General features: G+C 35.9%; 1 protein-coding gene across 50 annotated transcripts in view; it reads left to right on the forward strand.

Annotated features, from left to right (window-relative positions):
• TTLL5 (tubulin tyrosine ligase like 5) overlaps nt 1-16,191 on the forward strand; it is a 297,856-nt gene that overhangs the window by 117,081 nt on the left and 164,584 nt on the right. For 27 of the 50 annotated variants that reach the window (XM_063793768.1, XM_063793749.1, XM_024348809.3 and 24 more), the window contains 4 exons: nt 1,269-1,396; nt 4,187-4,273; nt 4,847-5,230; nt 14,614-14,798. In XM_063793768.1, the coding sequence (XP_063649838.1) occupies nt 1,269-1,396; nt 4,187-4,273; nt 4,847-5,230; nt 14,614-14,798 (784 nt within the window). Of the gene's footprint in view, nt 1-1,268; nt 1,397-4,186; nt 4,274-4,846; nt 5,231-14,610; nt 14,799-16,191 lie in introns of all 50 variants that reach the window. The other 23 variants (XM_063793745.1, XM_054666137.2, XM_063793747.1 and 20 more) reach the window with 1 other exon arrangement.

Here is a 16,191-nt window from a genome sequence, read left to right on the forward strand (position 1 = left end):
TTTTCAGGGCTGGTAAATTCAAATACCTGCCGGAGTCAGACAGGAAAACATAAATTATGGAGTGGGCAAAGGATAAGACAGATATAAAGCAGCTTGTATTTTGACCAACCATAACCTTTGCCTTTCAGTATTCTGTGAAGGGTCAAATAAAACACACTGACAGGCAAAGGTTTGCACCCTCAGCTGTAGATCTTTGTTAGTCACTTGAGAGACTTATCTTGTGGCATTTGGCTACTTTGAAGACTTTAGGGTTTACGCTGAGATTCATAAAGGTGGTTTCTAGGTTCTGGTTAGAGTGTGTTTTCTGAAGATGGGATATAGGTTCTCTGTGATAATGCAGGCATACTGCACTTAATAGCCACTTTTCTAGAACGTAGCCAAGCTTCAAGAAAAAGAAAAAGAAAAGAAAAAGGTCATTGAGAAGCTGCTACAGATGTTAAAGTCCATGTGTGATATGTTCACTAGAAGAATCCACTAGCCTCTCATCTGTTTCCTTATACTTTCTATTTTGTGGCTATTCATAAAGAGCATATAATTTCAGTAATTTGAAGTGATTTAGAGATGATCTACTTTAGTCTCGTGCATTATATAGATGGTTAGGGAATTCTATGGTTATTGGTGGATTTCCTTATTTCTGACATAGGCAATGAAAATGACAAGTGGCTCTTTAAGTGAAGATACTTCAATTATCTAGAAGTGAGCTGAACAAACTGTAAAGGTCCAGATAATAAACATTTCAGACTCCGTGGGCTACATATGGGTGGTGGTGGTGGTGGTGGTTGTTCTTGTTATTGTTGTTTTGCATATTCTTTAAAATACTTTTTAAAATTTTTGGCTGGGGGCCATAAAAACAAGTCGTTGGTCAGGTTTAGCCCACAGTGTGTAGTTGTTTGCCGCCTGTTCTAGAATGTGGCTGTCCAGTAGAACTTTTTGTGGGTGACTACTGAACACTTGAAGTGTGGCTAGTTTACGGAAAAGAATCTTTAATTTAATTTGAATTTAAATAGTCACATATGACTGACTAGTCGCTACCATATTAGACAGTGTAGATCTAGAAAATTCACTGCGGGATGAATAAAGCCGTATGCTTTAAATGTTTTAGATTGCTTTCATTTATATTTTATTTTAACCACCTATTAATAGGGAATTTTCAGCTTGTGCTTTTCATTTTTCCCTTTTCCAGCTTGCTCTGTTTTCATAATAAAATCTGGTGGAAAGATTTTCCAGAATAGCTTCCTGTCTGACCATACTTTTTCTCCTCATTTCAGTGAGGCTGAACTGGAGGAGGTGTTGACTTTTTATACCCAAAAGAACAAGTCTGCTAGTGTCTTCCTGGGGACTCACTCTAAAAGTTCTAAGAACAACAACAGTTATTCTGATAGTGGGGCAAAAGGTGGTAAGTATACTGGTTAATGAACGAAAAATAAGAAGAACAAGTGAAGAAATGAGAAATGCAAAGGAGAATGAGGAATAATGTGTTGGCTAAGCACTAATAGTCCCCAAGGTAATGAGACTTTGCAGCATGGGGAGGGGGTGGAGAATGGGGGACAGTACTTTTTGTCCTAAAAGCAGAAGAAGGCCATGGTCTGATTTTTTTTCAAGATAATTAACAGCAGAGAGATTTTCAAGAAAAGCTAATAATAGCTGATATTTAGTGAACACTTATCTTTCTGTCTGCTGGACATGGTCTTATTTTCTACTTCCCAAAACCATATAGAGTGGGCACTACTACAGAACCTCTTTACAGATGAGAAGATAAGCTAAAAGAGACTGAGTAACTTGCCCAAGGTTATTCTTTATCGTGCAGGGACAAGGAATTTGATACATAGCCTGCCTGACTCAAAGTTTGTGCTCTTAATATATTCTTCTGTCTCTCTTAATGATTATTTATGACTCTTGTCAAGTTTGTTACTTTCTCTAACTTAACATCATTGGCATTTTGGGCAGGAGAATTCTTTGTCGTGTGGGGCTGTTCCATACCTGGTGGGAAGTCTAATATACTTGGTTCCAAGCCTGACATGCCATTAGCTTCCGTCAGCCATTGTGATAATCCAGAATGCCCCTACATGTTTCTAAAACTTCTTACTGCTGGGGGATTCCATGGTTGGGGATTTTGGAATTGAATACGGATGTGGCTGTCTAGCTCACGTCACCATGATAAAAAAAAAATAGCAGTGACATTCTGTTACAAACAAAGCTCTGTGCTTTAAATGTAAAATTAACTTAAAACCTAGATGGAAGCCTAAGGCATAGGTAATCAACCTCCTGATTTTGTCAGTGTGCCAAGTACTAGATTCAAAGATGGAGACTTCTTCCCTGCTCTTAAGTTATGATAATCTAATGTGGAAATAGCCAGGAAGATTGGTCATTTAAAATGTGGAATGAATTTTCCCAAAGAAACAGTGTTAATGTTTTAAAAACTGATTTGGTTCATAGGCCAATCCACATAAGCCCGTTTAACTCATGGTATGATTGAATTATTGTATTACTGGAAGTCCTGAATCCAGCCCTTTTCTTTGAGTTTTTCTAACTTCATTCACCTGTTCATTCATTCCTTCTATACTTTTTTTTACTTAGCACCTATTATGTGTTAGGCATTTTCATGGTTGCTAGGGATACAATGACCAGGACTGTCACAGTCTTTAACTTTATAAAGTTTATTGTCTGGTAGATAAAAGTCAGGTGAGTGAATAGAATAAGAAAGCTGGCAGAAGCTCTGAAAAACTCCTATAAGAGTTTTGGCTAAGGGAGACAAAGGAATTCTTGTAATAAGGTTGGAATAGAGAAAAGCATGCTAATTTGGGGAGGTAGGGGCCTAGATGGACATTCATCTAGTAACTTCTCCCCTGGCAGTAATGTGGAAGCCCTAACAGCATGTAGTGGTGACATCTTTTATACTGATAGGTCATTCAAAATTCTAGGGTTTGTGTTTTAAGGACTACCTTTACATAAGATGCATACCTGTGTAAACCTGTTAAGGATAACTGGCCGGCGGGGGCAGTAGGAAGGCGTCAATCAAGGAAACAACATTATGACATTTGATAGTATAGTATCTGGACTCATTTCAAACATGAACAAACAAGTGTGTGACAGTGTTACCACTGCTGTTGGCGATGGAGGGGAGAAAATTCGTATGTCTTTATTCTTTCACTCTGAAAGATGATCTATAAAATGGCCTTTCTTAAGTTTTTGTATGATTCTAGCCCTTGACAAAGATTTTGGAATATTTTTATATATGATTAGCTCTGGCTATTCTGTTTCAAAATTCTGTAGTGGAAAAAATTAGTTATTAATGTCAAAATTGATTAGAGTGATACTGTTATTGAATATACTGATCAACCTATCTCCAGTAAAACTGAAGAGTTTAGTCCAGGCGTGGTGGCTCACGCCTGTAATCCCAGCACTTTGGGAAGCTGAGGCAGGTGGATCACCTGAGGTCAGAAGTTCAAGACCAGCCTGGTCAACATGGTGAAAGCCTATCTCTACTAAATATACAAAAATTAGCCGGGTGTGGTGGCAGGCACTTGTAATTCCAAGTACTCAGGAGGCTGAGGCAGGAGAATCGCTTGAACTGGGAGGCAGAGGTTGCAGTGAGCCAAGATCGCGCCATTGCGCTCCAGCCTAGGCAGCAACAAGAGTGAAACTTTGTTCAAAAAAAAAAAAAAAAAAAAAAAAAGCTGAGGAGTTTAAGATACAGAGCCATCGTAGTATCCAGGTATTATGCCAAGAAATAGTGGGACCGCTCTTGCTGTCTCGGGGTAGCTTCGCTGCTCCATACATATTGTAACTTCTTGGCTCCAGGGGCTACCACCAACCAGCGTGATCTCTTAGAACCCTCAGTCTGAATTCCTGGCATAAGATCTGACTGCCCTTATTATTATTATTATTATTTTTCCAGATAAGCCCTAGCTTGTTGGCTGTCCGTGGATGGCTGCCCTGGGTTTAGGTACCGTTTGCCAGTTCAGTTAACTGTAGCTGGGATTGGGAATAGCTGGGAATCATTTAATTGGTTGCCTACTCCTTAGGGCTGTGGGTGTCTCCATCTTTGGAAAAGTGTGATGAGACGTGCCATGTTTCCCAGCATTGATTAGCAGTTGTGTTATATTTTTGGAAATAAAATTATGTATAGAACAGCGGACTTGCAATTGATTATAAGAGAGTCCAAGCTCATTATTTCTTATTTCAGATCACCCTGAGACTATAATGGAAGAAGTGAAAATAAAGCCACCTAAACAGCAACAGACAACAGAAATTCATTCTGATAAATTATCTCGTGAGTGATTTCAAACCTACCTAGATTTGCTGCTCTGTGATAATTTCCTAAAAGAAGGAAACAGTCATCAGATATTAAATATTTCTAAAGCATGGAACATTACCCCAAAGAAATATGTTTCTTTTTCCTTTTCCCTTAGAATTTTCTCTTATCTATTGATAAGCTATTTTCCTTCCAAAGACTTTTTCGTTTTCTTAAGTTTAGAAATTCTAAGTGCATTCTTTTTTCCTAGAAGGGTGAAAAGAAGGGGGAGAGGAATTATCTGTTGCTAGTGGAGACTTCATCTTGATGTCCTAACATGTGTAAGACATGCCTGCTCTGTTTCATAGTGGTAGTCCCAACTCCAGCTTTTAGAAAGGAATAAAAGTAAATTCCTATTTCTGTTGCCAGGTTGTTTCTGGTAGGCAAAAATCATTAAGTTTATGATGAACACTCATTAAAGTCTGTATTTTTCATGATTTCTGTTTCATGCCAAGATTATTGTGATGTTTATGTTTTAAAAATATTTGTTTTATAGAGATTGTATGTTTGTTTTTCCTATAATGATGTCTTGTTTTGTTTTGTTTTTAATAGGATTTACCACTTCAGCAGAAAAAGAGGCAAAATTAGTTGATAGCAATTCCTCCTCTGGTCCTACTGCTACTCTGCAGAAAATTCCCAACACCCATTTGTCGTCTGTTACAACCTCTGACCTCTCTCCAGGGCCTTGCCACCATTCTTCTTTATCTCAAATTCCTTCAGCTATCCCCAGCATGCCTCACCAGCCAACAATTTTACTGAACACAGTCTCTGCCAGTGCTTCTCCCTGCCTACATCCTGGGGCACAGAACATCCCAAGCCCTGCTGGCCTGCCACGCTGTCGATCAGGAAGTCACACCATTGGTCCCTTTTCTTCCTTCCAAAGTGCTGCACACATCTATAGCCAGAAACTGTCTCGTCCCTCTTCAGCAAAGGCAGGTGAGTGAGAGAACGAAAGACAGTCCACAATGTGAGCTCCTCCCCAGCCCCAATAAAGAAAGGATGTCATCTCTTCCCTTTGCCTTTTTTTAAATTTTGAAATGGAAATGGACACACACTGCATTGTTCTGACGTGACTAAAGAAGACTTTTGCATTGCATCCAGTAGCATGCCTTCATTGACACAAAGGGAAACAGGACTTCTTTTAGGTACTGGAGATAAAGAGATGAATCTGACAAGGCTTCTGTTCACTAGGAGCCTACAGCCTAGTCAAGAGATTTCCTGTCACAGATAACCATCTATGAGTGTGCTATATGCATTCTCTGTGCTTCAAATAGTTATTCCCAACATCAGACAAGTTAGTTTTTAGGCAAGAATGACCTAAATAAATAACCAAAGAATTCTTAGAATAGGTTATATCATTTTAACTGAAATAGACCTATATTGTCAAGTTTGTCCTCCATTTTTTAATAACAGCTTTATTGAGATATAATTTACATTCTATCAAATTCACCCTTTTAAAACGTACAATTCAGTAATTCAGTGGTTTTATATATATATTCACAGACTTGTGCATTCGACACCACTATCTAATTTTAGAACATTTTCATCATCTCCAAAAGAAACCCCATACCTGTTAGCAGCCACGGTCTGTTTCTTCCTGCCCCAAGCCCCTGGCAACCACTGATCTACTTCTCTGTTTTTACAGATTTGTCTATTCTGGACATTTTTATATAAGTAAAATCATATAATAGTCTTTTGTGAATGGCTGCTTTCTATTCTGGACATTTTATATAAGTAAAATCATAATAGGTGGTCTTTTGTGAATGGCTGCTTTCACTTAGCATAGTGTTTTTCAGGTTCATCCACGTTGTAGTAGGAACTTCATTCCCTTTATGGCTGAATAATATTCCATTGTATGGATATACCACAATTTGTTTAGCCATTAGTCAGTTGAGGGGCATTTGATTTGTTTATACCTTTTGGCCATTATGAATAATGCTGCTATGAACATTTGTTTGTAAGTTTTCGTGTGGACATATGTTTTTATTTCTCTTGAGTGTATAGCTAGAGTGGAATTGTTGGTTCATATGATAACTTTTTGTATTTCCTCTTTTTGAGGAACTTCTAAACTGTTTTTTTTACTAACAGCAATGTTTGAGGGTTCCAGTTTCTCCCTGTCCTTGCCAAAACTATGAGTTGTCTCTGTTTTTGATTTTCACATCCTAATGGGTATGAAATAGTATCTCTTTTTTGTGGTTATGATTTGCATTTCCCTAATGGCTAATGATGTTGAATATCTTTTCATTTGCTTATTGGGTTTTCGTATATCTTCTTTGGAGGAATGTCTATTTAAATTATTTGCCCTTTTAAAAATTCATATGTTTTCCTTTTTATTGTTGAATGTAAATGTTCTTTATATACTCTAGATAAAAACACTTTGTCAGATAGGATTTATAAATATTTTTTCCCTACTTGATGGTTATCTTTTCACTTTCTTGAAGCACAAAAGTTTTAGATTTTAATGATGTCCAGTTTATCTGTTTTTTTTCTATTGTCACTTGTGCTTTTGGTATCACGTCTGGAATACTGTTGCCTAATCAAGTGTCACAGAGATTTCCTCCTTTTTTTTTTTTTTTTTTTTTTGAGACGGATTGTTGCTGTGCCGCCAGGCTGGAGTGTAGTGGCACGATCTCGTCCCACTGCAACCTCCACCTCCAGGTTCAAGCGATTCTCTTGCCTCAGCCTCCCGAGTAGTTGGGACTACAGGCACATGCCACCATGCTCAGCTAATTTTTGTAGTTTTAGTAGAGGTGGGGTTTCACCATGTTGGCCAGGATGGTCTCGATCTCTTGACCTTGTGATCCACCCACCTTGGCCTCCCCAAAGTGCTGGGATTACAGGTGTGAGCCACTGCGCCCAGCCCCTCCTATGTTTTATAGTTTAGACTCTTACATTTAGGTCTTTTGTCCATTTTCAGTTAATTGTCCTGCATGGTATGATGTAGGGGTCTAACTTCATTCTTCTGCATGTGGATATTCAGTTAAATCAGCATCATTTGTGGAAAAGAGTATTGTTTCCCCATGGGATTGTCTTGGCACTCTTCTCAAAAATCAATTAATTATAAATGTAAAGGTTTATTTTTAAGGCCTCAGTTTTATTCCATTGATCTATATGTCTGACCTTATGCCAATATCACATTATCTTGATTGCTACAGCATTATAGTAAGTTTTGAAATCACCAAGGATGATTGTTCCAACTTCACTCTTCTTTTTCAAGATTGTTTAGGCTGTTCTGGATCCCTTGCATTTTCATATGAATTTTAGGATCAGCTTGTCAATTTCCTCAAGAAAAGGCAGATGGGATTTTGATAGGATTATTATCTGTGGATCAATTTGGGGACTATCTTAACATCAGTCAAGATTTAAACACTAGTAATAGCTATGTTAAGGTGAGTTACAGCTAAGACATGTTTTATAAATAGCCAGTCTGTATTTCTTAATACCTGTTTTCAAATGAAATGGATATTTTAATATGCAGCTTGAGTCAGAGATATTAAATGGTCCACTTTAATAAGTCATAAATATGAATATATGCATATATATATATCTGCTAATTCTGGGTGATCTTGTTCTTGTGATTTAATTTTCTAAAATCGGTAATAATAATGATCAATAATGTTCTAGTTTGAACTATTTTTTCCCCATGTAAGAAATTCAGTAAGATGAATGTCTTCAGTGGCCTGTGTTATCATAAAAACTTTTTCAAAACCCGCCCTTTTGATCCTTTCCAAGAGAATGATAGTGAACAAAAGAAGTTGGTGAGTTCATAAATATTTTCTGATATCTATTGTGATTTCTTTTTTGACTCTTGGATTATTTATAAATATATTGTTTAATTTTCAGGTAGTTGGGATTCTTTATTTTTGTAATTGGTTTTTAGCTTATTTCCACTGTGGTCAGAGAACATAATCTGAATGGATTAAACAGTAGTAGACGACAATATGCGGACAAAAATATATAATTGACAACAGCCTGTAATTGATTGGAGTTAAATTTTTCTGTGGTAATTGAATGATTTTGGAATAGGAGTAAGATTTTATTTAACTCTGTAGACTTTTTAAAGTTAAATATACAGCATCAAATTTCAAAGGTCATCACTAAAAGAATAAAAGTATAAATTCTAATGGGGAGAAGAAAAATGAATTGTGGATAAAAAACATGCAGAAACTTAGGTGTATGCAAGCAAGAAGCATAGAAAAAGCAAGATTAATAGAAATTTAAAACATAGTAAATTGGCCGGGCACAGTGTCTTATGCCTGTAATCCCAGCACTTTCGGAGGCCGAGTTAGGCAGATCGCTTGAGGTTAGGAGTTCAAGACCAGCCTGGCCAACATGGTAAAACCCAATCTCTACTGAAAATACAAAAATTAGCCAGGCATGGTGGCGCTGGCCTGTAGTCCCAGCTACTCAGGAGGTTGAGGCAAGAGAATTGCTTGAACCCGGGAGGCAGAGGTTGAAGTGAGCCGAGATCACACCACTGCACTCCAGCCTGGGCACAGAGCAAGACTCCATCTCAAACAACAAAACAAAACAAAAAACATTGTAAATCAAGTCCAAATATATCAAGAAGCAAATAAACATAAATAGGTTAAACTTGACAGATTTTTAAAGTTTAAAAAAATCCAACTATATGCTGTTTACCAGAGGCACACCTAAGTTTCAGGACACAGAACGTTTAAAAGTAAAAAATTGAAAAAAGAAATACGAGATGAGTACTAACCAGAAGAAAGTTGGTATGGTTGCATTAATATATGCTGAAATAGGCTTGAAGATATAAAACTTTCTTACAGATAAAGAGTAACTACATAATGACAAAAGGTTCAGTTCAGTCAAAAGTTAAACAATTCTAAAAGTGTCTGCACCTCACAAAATAGCCTCCAAATATGTAACACAAAAATGGAAACAACCACACGAAGAATGTATAAATCCACTATCTTAGTGGGTGATTTCCACATACTTCTATTAATTATTAATACACTAAACAGATTTTTTAAATGCAGAAAGGATAAAGAGGATTTGAACAAGGTGATAAGTTTATTTATTGATAATATATAGGACCGTGCACCCAATAGACAAAACGCCTCAAGCATACATGCTATATTTATAAAAATCTGTCATATCCTACATCATAAACAAGAGAACAAATTGCAGAGACTTGGTATCACACAGCCACATTCTTTGTCCACATTGCAATTAAGTTGAAAGTCAGTAACAAAAAGATATAGAAGAAACCCCCATGTATTTCAAAATTTAAGAGTCAAAGAAGAAATCCTGATGGAATTAAATTATTAAGTTTTAGAACTGAATGATAATGAAAAAGCTGTATGTCCAAATAAGTAGAGAGCAATGCAAGTCAGTATTTGAAGGGAAATTTACTGGCTTAAATAATTATAGTTGGTGTGCGCCTGTAGTCCCAGCTCCCTAGGAGGCTGAGGTGGGAGGATTGCTTGAGCGCAGGAGTTCGAGACCAGTCTGGGCAACATAGCGAGATCCCATCTCTAAAAATAAATAAATAAATAAGTAAATAAGTAAATAAAAACTTATATTTGAAAAGAAGACAGGCTGGAAATTAATGTGCTAAATGTCTGGCTTTAGACATTATAAAAACAACAGTATCATAAATCTAAATAAAGGATAAAGAAATATAAAGATAAGAGCAATGATTATAGAATTCAAAAATAAGGCACAGTAGAGGGTGGCAAAGCCAAAAGTGATTTTTTGAAAAGCCTAATAAAATGGACAAACCTCTGATGACACGTATCAAGAAAAAAGAGAAGACATGGATAAATAATATAAGGAGTAGAAAAGCAGACATAGAAAATATAAATACACCCAAAATGACAAAAATAATGTAATCTTAACTTTATTCCAATAAAATTGAAAGCTTACATAAAATGGACCAAACTCATACAAACTATAACTTATGTAAAAATGACTCAAGAAGATGAAGAAAGTCTGAATAGTCCTATAAGTATTTTAAAAAGTAATACAGTAGTTGAAAGTCTTAAAGAAAACATAAGGCCTAGATTTATGGGTAAGTTCTAATCTTTCAAAAGGTAGATAATTTCAATATATTTTTTAAAAAACTCTTCTGGAGTGTGGAAAAAGAGAATTTTCCTCAACTTATTCTGTATGGCTAGTTTTATCTTAATAATAGAAACAGTTAAGGACAGTATTAAAAAGGAAAATTACAGACTGGCTTTATTTATTAACACAAATGCAAAAATTTGAATCAAAATAAAAGCCAATCAACTCTAGCAACATCTAAAAGAGATAGTACACCATGAGCAAGTTTATTCAAGGAATGTAAGAGGGGTTTAACATTAGTAAACCTATAAATATCATTTGCCATGTAAATATAATAAAGAAAAAACCATATTCTTCATCATGGTACATGCAGAAAAAGAATTCGATAAAATTCTGCACTCATTCATGATGATAACTCTCAGCTCATTAGGAAGAGAAGGAGATTCTCATAAAAAAAGGGTATTTGCCAAAAACCTGCAAGAGCTATCAGCCTAAATACAGAAATGTTGAAAGCATTCTCTTTAACATTGAGAACAAGTAAGGATGCCCACTAACATTCCTTCTGTCCAGTGTTTTACTGGAGATCAGAACCAACATAGTAAGATAAGAAAAAGAAATTATAAGCATAAGGATCATCCCTTCTTAGCCTTTTGGCTAAGATCAAGTATAAGCATAAGGATCAAAAAAGAGGAAACAAAATTGTGTAATTGCAGATAATATATTGTCTACATAGAAAACAAAGTAATTACAGATACATTTTAGAAATAGTTATTTTAGCATAAGATCAATATTTAAAAATTAATTGCTTTCAAAATTACTTGCCAGAAGTGACAGAAAACAATTTTTTGATTGTAGCAAAATATAAATAACATAAAATTTAACATTGAACTATTTTAAATTCAGTGGCATTCAGTACAGTCACACTGTTTTGCAGCCATCACCACCAATAAAAATGTTTTTAAAAATATCACTAATAATAGCATAAAAACTGTGTCACCTAGGAATACATTTAGAAAGGAAAGGAAGTTTTATAAGACTGCATTGAAAGACACAGATATTAGACATTAACAAAAATTTAAATAAATGGATAAATATACCACGTACATGCATAGGAAGACTCAATATCATCAAAGTTTCCATTTTCATCACATTGATCTCTGTATTCAATACGGTTCCAATCAAAATCTCAACAAGTGTGTCATTGGATTTTTTAAGCCTATTCTAAAATGATAATAGAAAGGCAAAGAGCCAAGAATAGTGAGAACCTACTGAAGAAGAAAAATAAGGTGGAGGAGCACCTTATTAATATAAAGGTCTGATACTTAAGACAGTGTGGTATTGGCAAATGTGTAGACAGATTGACCAGTGGAACAGAATAGAAAGTTAGAAACAATCACACAAGAAGATGGAAATTTCATGTATGACAGAGATGGCATTGTAGATCAGAAGAAAGGGAGAGATGTCTCAATAAATGCTTCTGGGGTAATTGGTTATCCCCACAGAGAAAGATGAAATTAGATCCCTGCCTCACACCATGTATAAAATCAATTTCAGTTGTAAAACTTCCATACTGAAATAAAATAATAAAATAAAGGAGACCATCATTAAGAACTTGTGGTATGGAGCAAAAGTAAAAACAAAAACACAAATCGTGTAAGTCAATAAGAAAAAGATAGCCCAATAGAAAAATGATACCAGAAAAGAGGTAACATGTTCAACATCATTATTAATCAGGTACATGAAGACTACAATGGGAAGAATTAAGACACTTGACAATACTAAGTGTTGAAGAGGCTATGGATCAACAGGAATTTTCTTTCTTTTTTTCTTTTTTTTTTTTAATTTGAGACAGGGTCTCACTCTGTCACCCAGGCTGGAGTTTAGTGGTGCAATCATGGCTCACTGCAGCCTTGACCTCCCAGGGCTTAAGCAATCCTCACACCTCAGCCTCCCGAGTAACTGGGACTACAGGCCCATGTCCCCACACCCAGCTAAGTTTTTATAGATAAGAGATCTCACTTTGTTGCCTAATCTGATCTCGAACTTCTGTGCTGAAGTGGCCCTCCTGCCTCAGCCTCCCAAAGTGCTGGGATTACAGGTGTGAGCCACCATTCCCGGCCCAGGAACTTTTTTATTTTGTTTGTTGGAGTGTAAAAAAATACCATTTTGGGGCTGGGTGCGGTGGCTCACGCTTGTAATCCCAGCACTTTGGGAGGCCAAGGCAGACGGATCACGAGGTCAGGAGATCAAGACCATCCTGGCTAACACGGTGAAACCCCGTCTCTACTTAAAAAAAAAAAGCAAAAAAAAAAAAAAAAAGAAAAATTACCCGGGCCTGGTGGCGGGTGCCTGTAGTCCCAGCTACTCGGGAGGCTGAGGCGGGAGATTGGCGTGAACCTGGGAGGCGGAGCTTGCAGTGAGCGGAGATCGCGCCACTGCACTTCAGCCTGGGTGACAGAGCAAGACTCTGTCTCAAAAAAAAAAAAAAAAAAAAAAAAAAACCACTTTGGTATTACTACATAAACTTGAAAATTTACATACTTTGTGACCCAACAGTTCCACTCCTGGGCATATACAAGAGGAGCTTTTCTACACGTGTGCCAGCAGATGTATGCAAGAGTGTTTATGGCTGCGTTGTTTATAATGGCAATATGCTTGAAATAACCACAATACCCATTGATAGGGGAATAGAAATATAAGTTGTGGTGTATTTACAAAATGGAATGCCAGACAGCAAGGAAAATGAATGACTTTCAGCTGTATTTATCTAGGATTAATCTTGGAAGAGTAGAGTTGAATAACAGAGCAAGTCCCAGGAAATATCTATAGTAGGATACCATTTTTGTAGATCTCAAAAACGAGCAAAATTATCTGGTATTTTGTTTGTATATGCATATACACACAAATATATTTGATAAAACTTTATTTTTAAAAAGAATGATTGATAAGGGGAGATTAGGAATGGGGAGGAACAACCACATAGGTTAGTACATATTGTTGATAATGTAATTCCTGGGTTGGGTAGTGAGTTCACAGGTGTTCATTACAGTATGCATATAACTACATATACAGCTATTATAAATATTTTGTATGTACTAAATAATATAGTAAACATGAAAAAGTTACAGATTCAGAAAATCAGTTGTATATGCAGAATGATCATTGTTATATTAGCATTAATTTTAAAAAGACAGGAAATAGGTTATATTATTTCTACTTTTCTGAGTTTAAAAATTTTTTTCGAAGAGATATGACTTTTACCATCAGGAAAAATGTGGATTTTTATTTTATTTTATTTTTAGAGACAGGTTCTCTTTCTGTCACACAGGCTGGAGTGCAGTGGCATGATCATAGCTCACTGTAACCTTGAACTCCTGGGCTTAAGCAATCCTCCTGCCTCAGCCTCCCAAGTAGCTGGGACTATAAGCATGAGCCACTGTGCTCAGCTGAATCTTGATTTTATATTAAATAATTTCTTTTTGCCAGAATTTCAATGCTTAAATAATAGAATGCTCTGATATTACAGTTGAAAGAAGAAAATTTAAATCTGAAAGGGAAATCAGTCATTTGAAAATATACACACACCGGGGCCTATCATGGGGTGGGGGGAGGGGGGAGGGATAGCATTAGGAGATATACCTAATGTAAATGACGAGTTAATGGGTGCAGCACACCAACATGGCACATGTATACATACGTACCAAACCTGCACGTTGTGCACATGTACCCTAGAACTTAAAGTATAATAATAATAAAAAAGAAAACATGTTTTGACTAAAAATATTTAAAAAAAGAAAATATAAGGTTATTGTTATTTTTCTGAGTATACTCGATTTTGCTTTTATCCCTGTTTCCCTTTTGAGCTTTCTAAGTATTATGGATGATTTGACAGTGGATGCCACAGACTGTTGACAAGTACAGTTACATAACAAGAAAAACAAATAAGAATTATAATGAGTTTCAAATATGTATTTTTTATTCAGTAAGATTAGCAAATTATAGGATTGGTATTCCCCACTACATATAATGAAAATTCTTCTTTGTGAAGCTTTCATTATAAGCAAAAACATATTAATAAATAATGCATGTGGCAGTTTGGTAATAGGAAGAGTTTCTAGGTTATGGTAACCATTTATTTTTGTGAACATTTGAAGATAGTTTATTTCTCCTATATTATTAAAGATCCTTAGGGTTCAGTAAAGTATCTGTTGACCTGAGATTTCTGTCATTATCCTAATTTTTTTCAGGCCTTTTTTTCCTAAATGAGTGAAAACTTTTCTCCGTTTTAGCAGGATCGTGCTATCTAAACAAGCATCATTCAGGAATAGCCAAAACACAAAAAGAGGGAGAAGATGCTTCTTTATATAGCAAACGGTACAACCAAAGTGTGGTTACAGCTGAACTTCAGCGGCTAGCTGAGAAGCAGGCAGCGAGACAGTATTCTCCATCCAGCCACATCAACCTCCTCACCCAACAGGTACGGATGGTCTGGGGTGCCCAAGAGCTCTTTGGACCTGAGGATAGAATTAATGACAGGGTACTTTGTCTTTCCCTGTCTTTACTATTCCCATATACTGATGCCTCTTGAATGAGTATTATTAATAGTTGGTTTCAAGCTAAAGTATCAAGTTTTTCCTCTTCAAATTTAAAGAAAATAACTTTCTGTTACAGGCATTGTGAAGTAAGTCTGCTACTGGATATGATGTACCTATTTCATGGATAAACAGACTTGAATGTTCATCTGTAAATATAATTTTAAAGGATCTTTAAAAATAAGTTCTTTTCTTTGGTAAAATTTTCCAGTGAGTTCTAGTCTTATAAATCTTTTTACCAGAATTTTATAACATTACCCTTAAAAAAATTTTTTTTCTGTACTGCCTCTTACTTCATGATCTCAGGATGTTTTATGGGTAACTGATTAATTTCATATTTCATTATACCCTTATTCAATATAATATCATTCTCCCCATTTTACAGATGGGGGAACCTGAGGCTGAAAGAAGTGATGTGATCAAGGTCATTCAACAAGCTGGGTGGATAGAAATAAATAACAGGATATTGTCCTTATGCTATATAGATATTAACAATCTTGCAACACAGTGAAGGTAGATGACACTTTCAAGAGCTTTGTGAATTCTCTTTGTCCTTCTTGCTGGTTATCCCTATGGTGTTTAATTGAAGGAAAAGCCATATCTCTTATTCCTTAATGTTAAATGGCATCAAAGTCCTCCAAAGGAATTATCGTAATTTAACTCCACAATTACATTTTGCTATGTTGCTGATGTGCCAAATTCCTTAATTGGTAGTAACTCTGTAGTGATAATCAAGTCTCGAAAAAAGTGAAGCTGAAAATTACTTTAAGTACATGCTAAAAGTAGGCAACACACTGCTCCCTGGTGGTACCCTACTTATCTGTATAAAATTTAGGACCAAAACTAAAGCTAAGCCTCTCATGGAATTAGTTTTACTTCAGCCTCATCCCAGCGTGTGAAGCAGTAATTATTTTCTTTCTCAAATACTTAGTTGTTTGAAAGGAGTAAATAAGAAGGCCTAATGTGAAATAGGAAGCAAAGAATATTACAAGAACAATGTTGATTCTTGGAGGGAGTTGGGTAGTTAGATTTTAGTGATAGAATTATGGGAAGAGGGAATAGGATACCAAGATACGATGGGAAGGAATTTTCAAATTAAATAAGTGGCTATGAGACGGGAAAGGCCAGTGCTCTGCTACACTTTTATCATTGGGTCACTAACTAGATTATATGTTTCCGGTTTATAAATGGGCAGCTAGAAGCACCAGACATTGAGATTTTGTGATTGTAGTAAAAAAAAAAAAAAAAAAAAATACCCAAAATAGCCAATATTAGTGC

The sequence above is a fragment of the Pan troglodytes genome, chromosome 15, assembly GCF_028858775.2.
Source record: "Pan troglodytes isolate AG18354 chromosome 15, NHGRI_mPanTro3-v2.0_pri, whole genome shotgun sequence".
NCBI lineage: Eukaryota > Metazoa > Chordata > Mammalia > Primates > Hominidae > Pan > Pan troglodytes.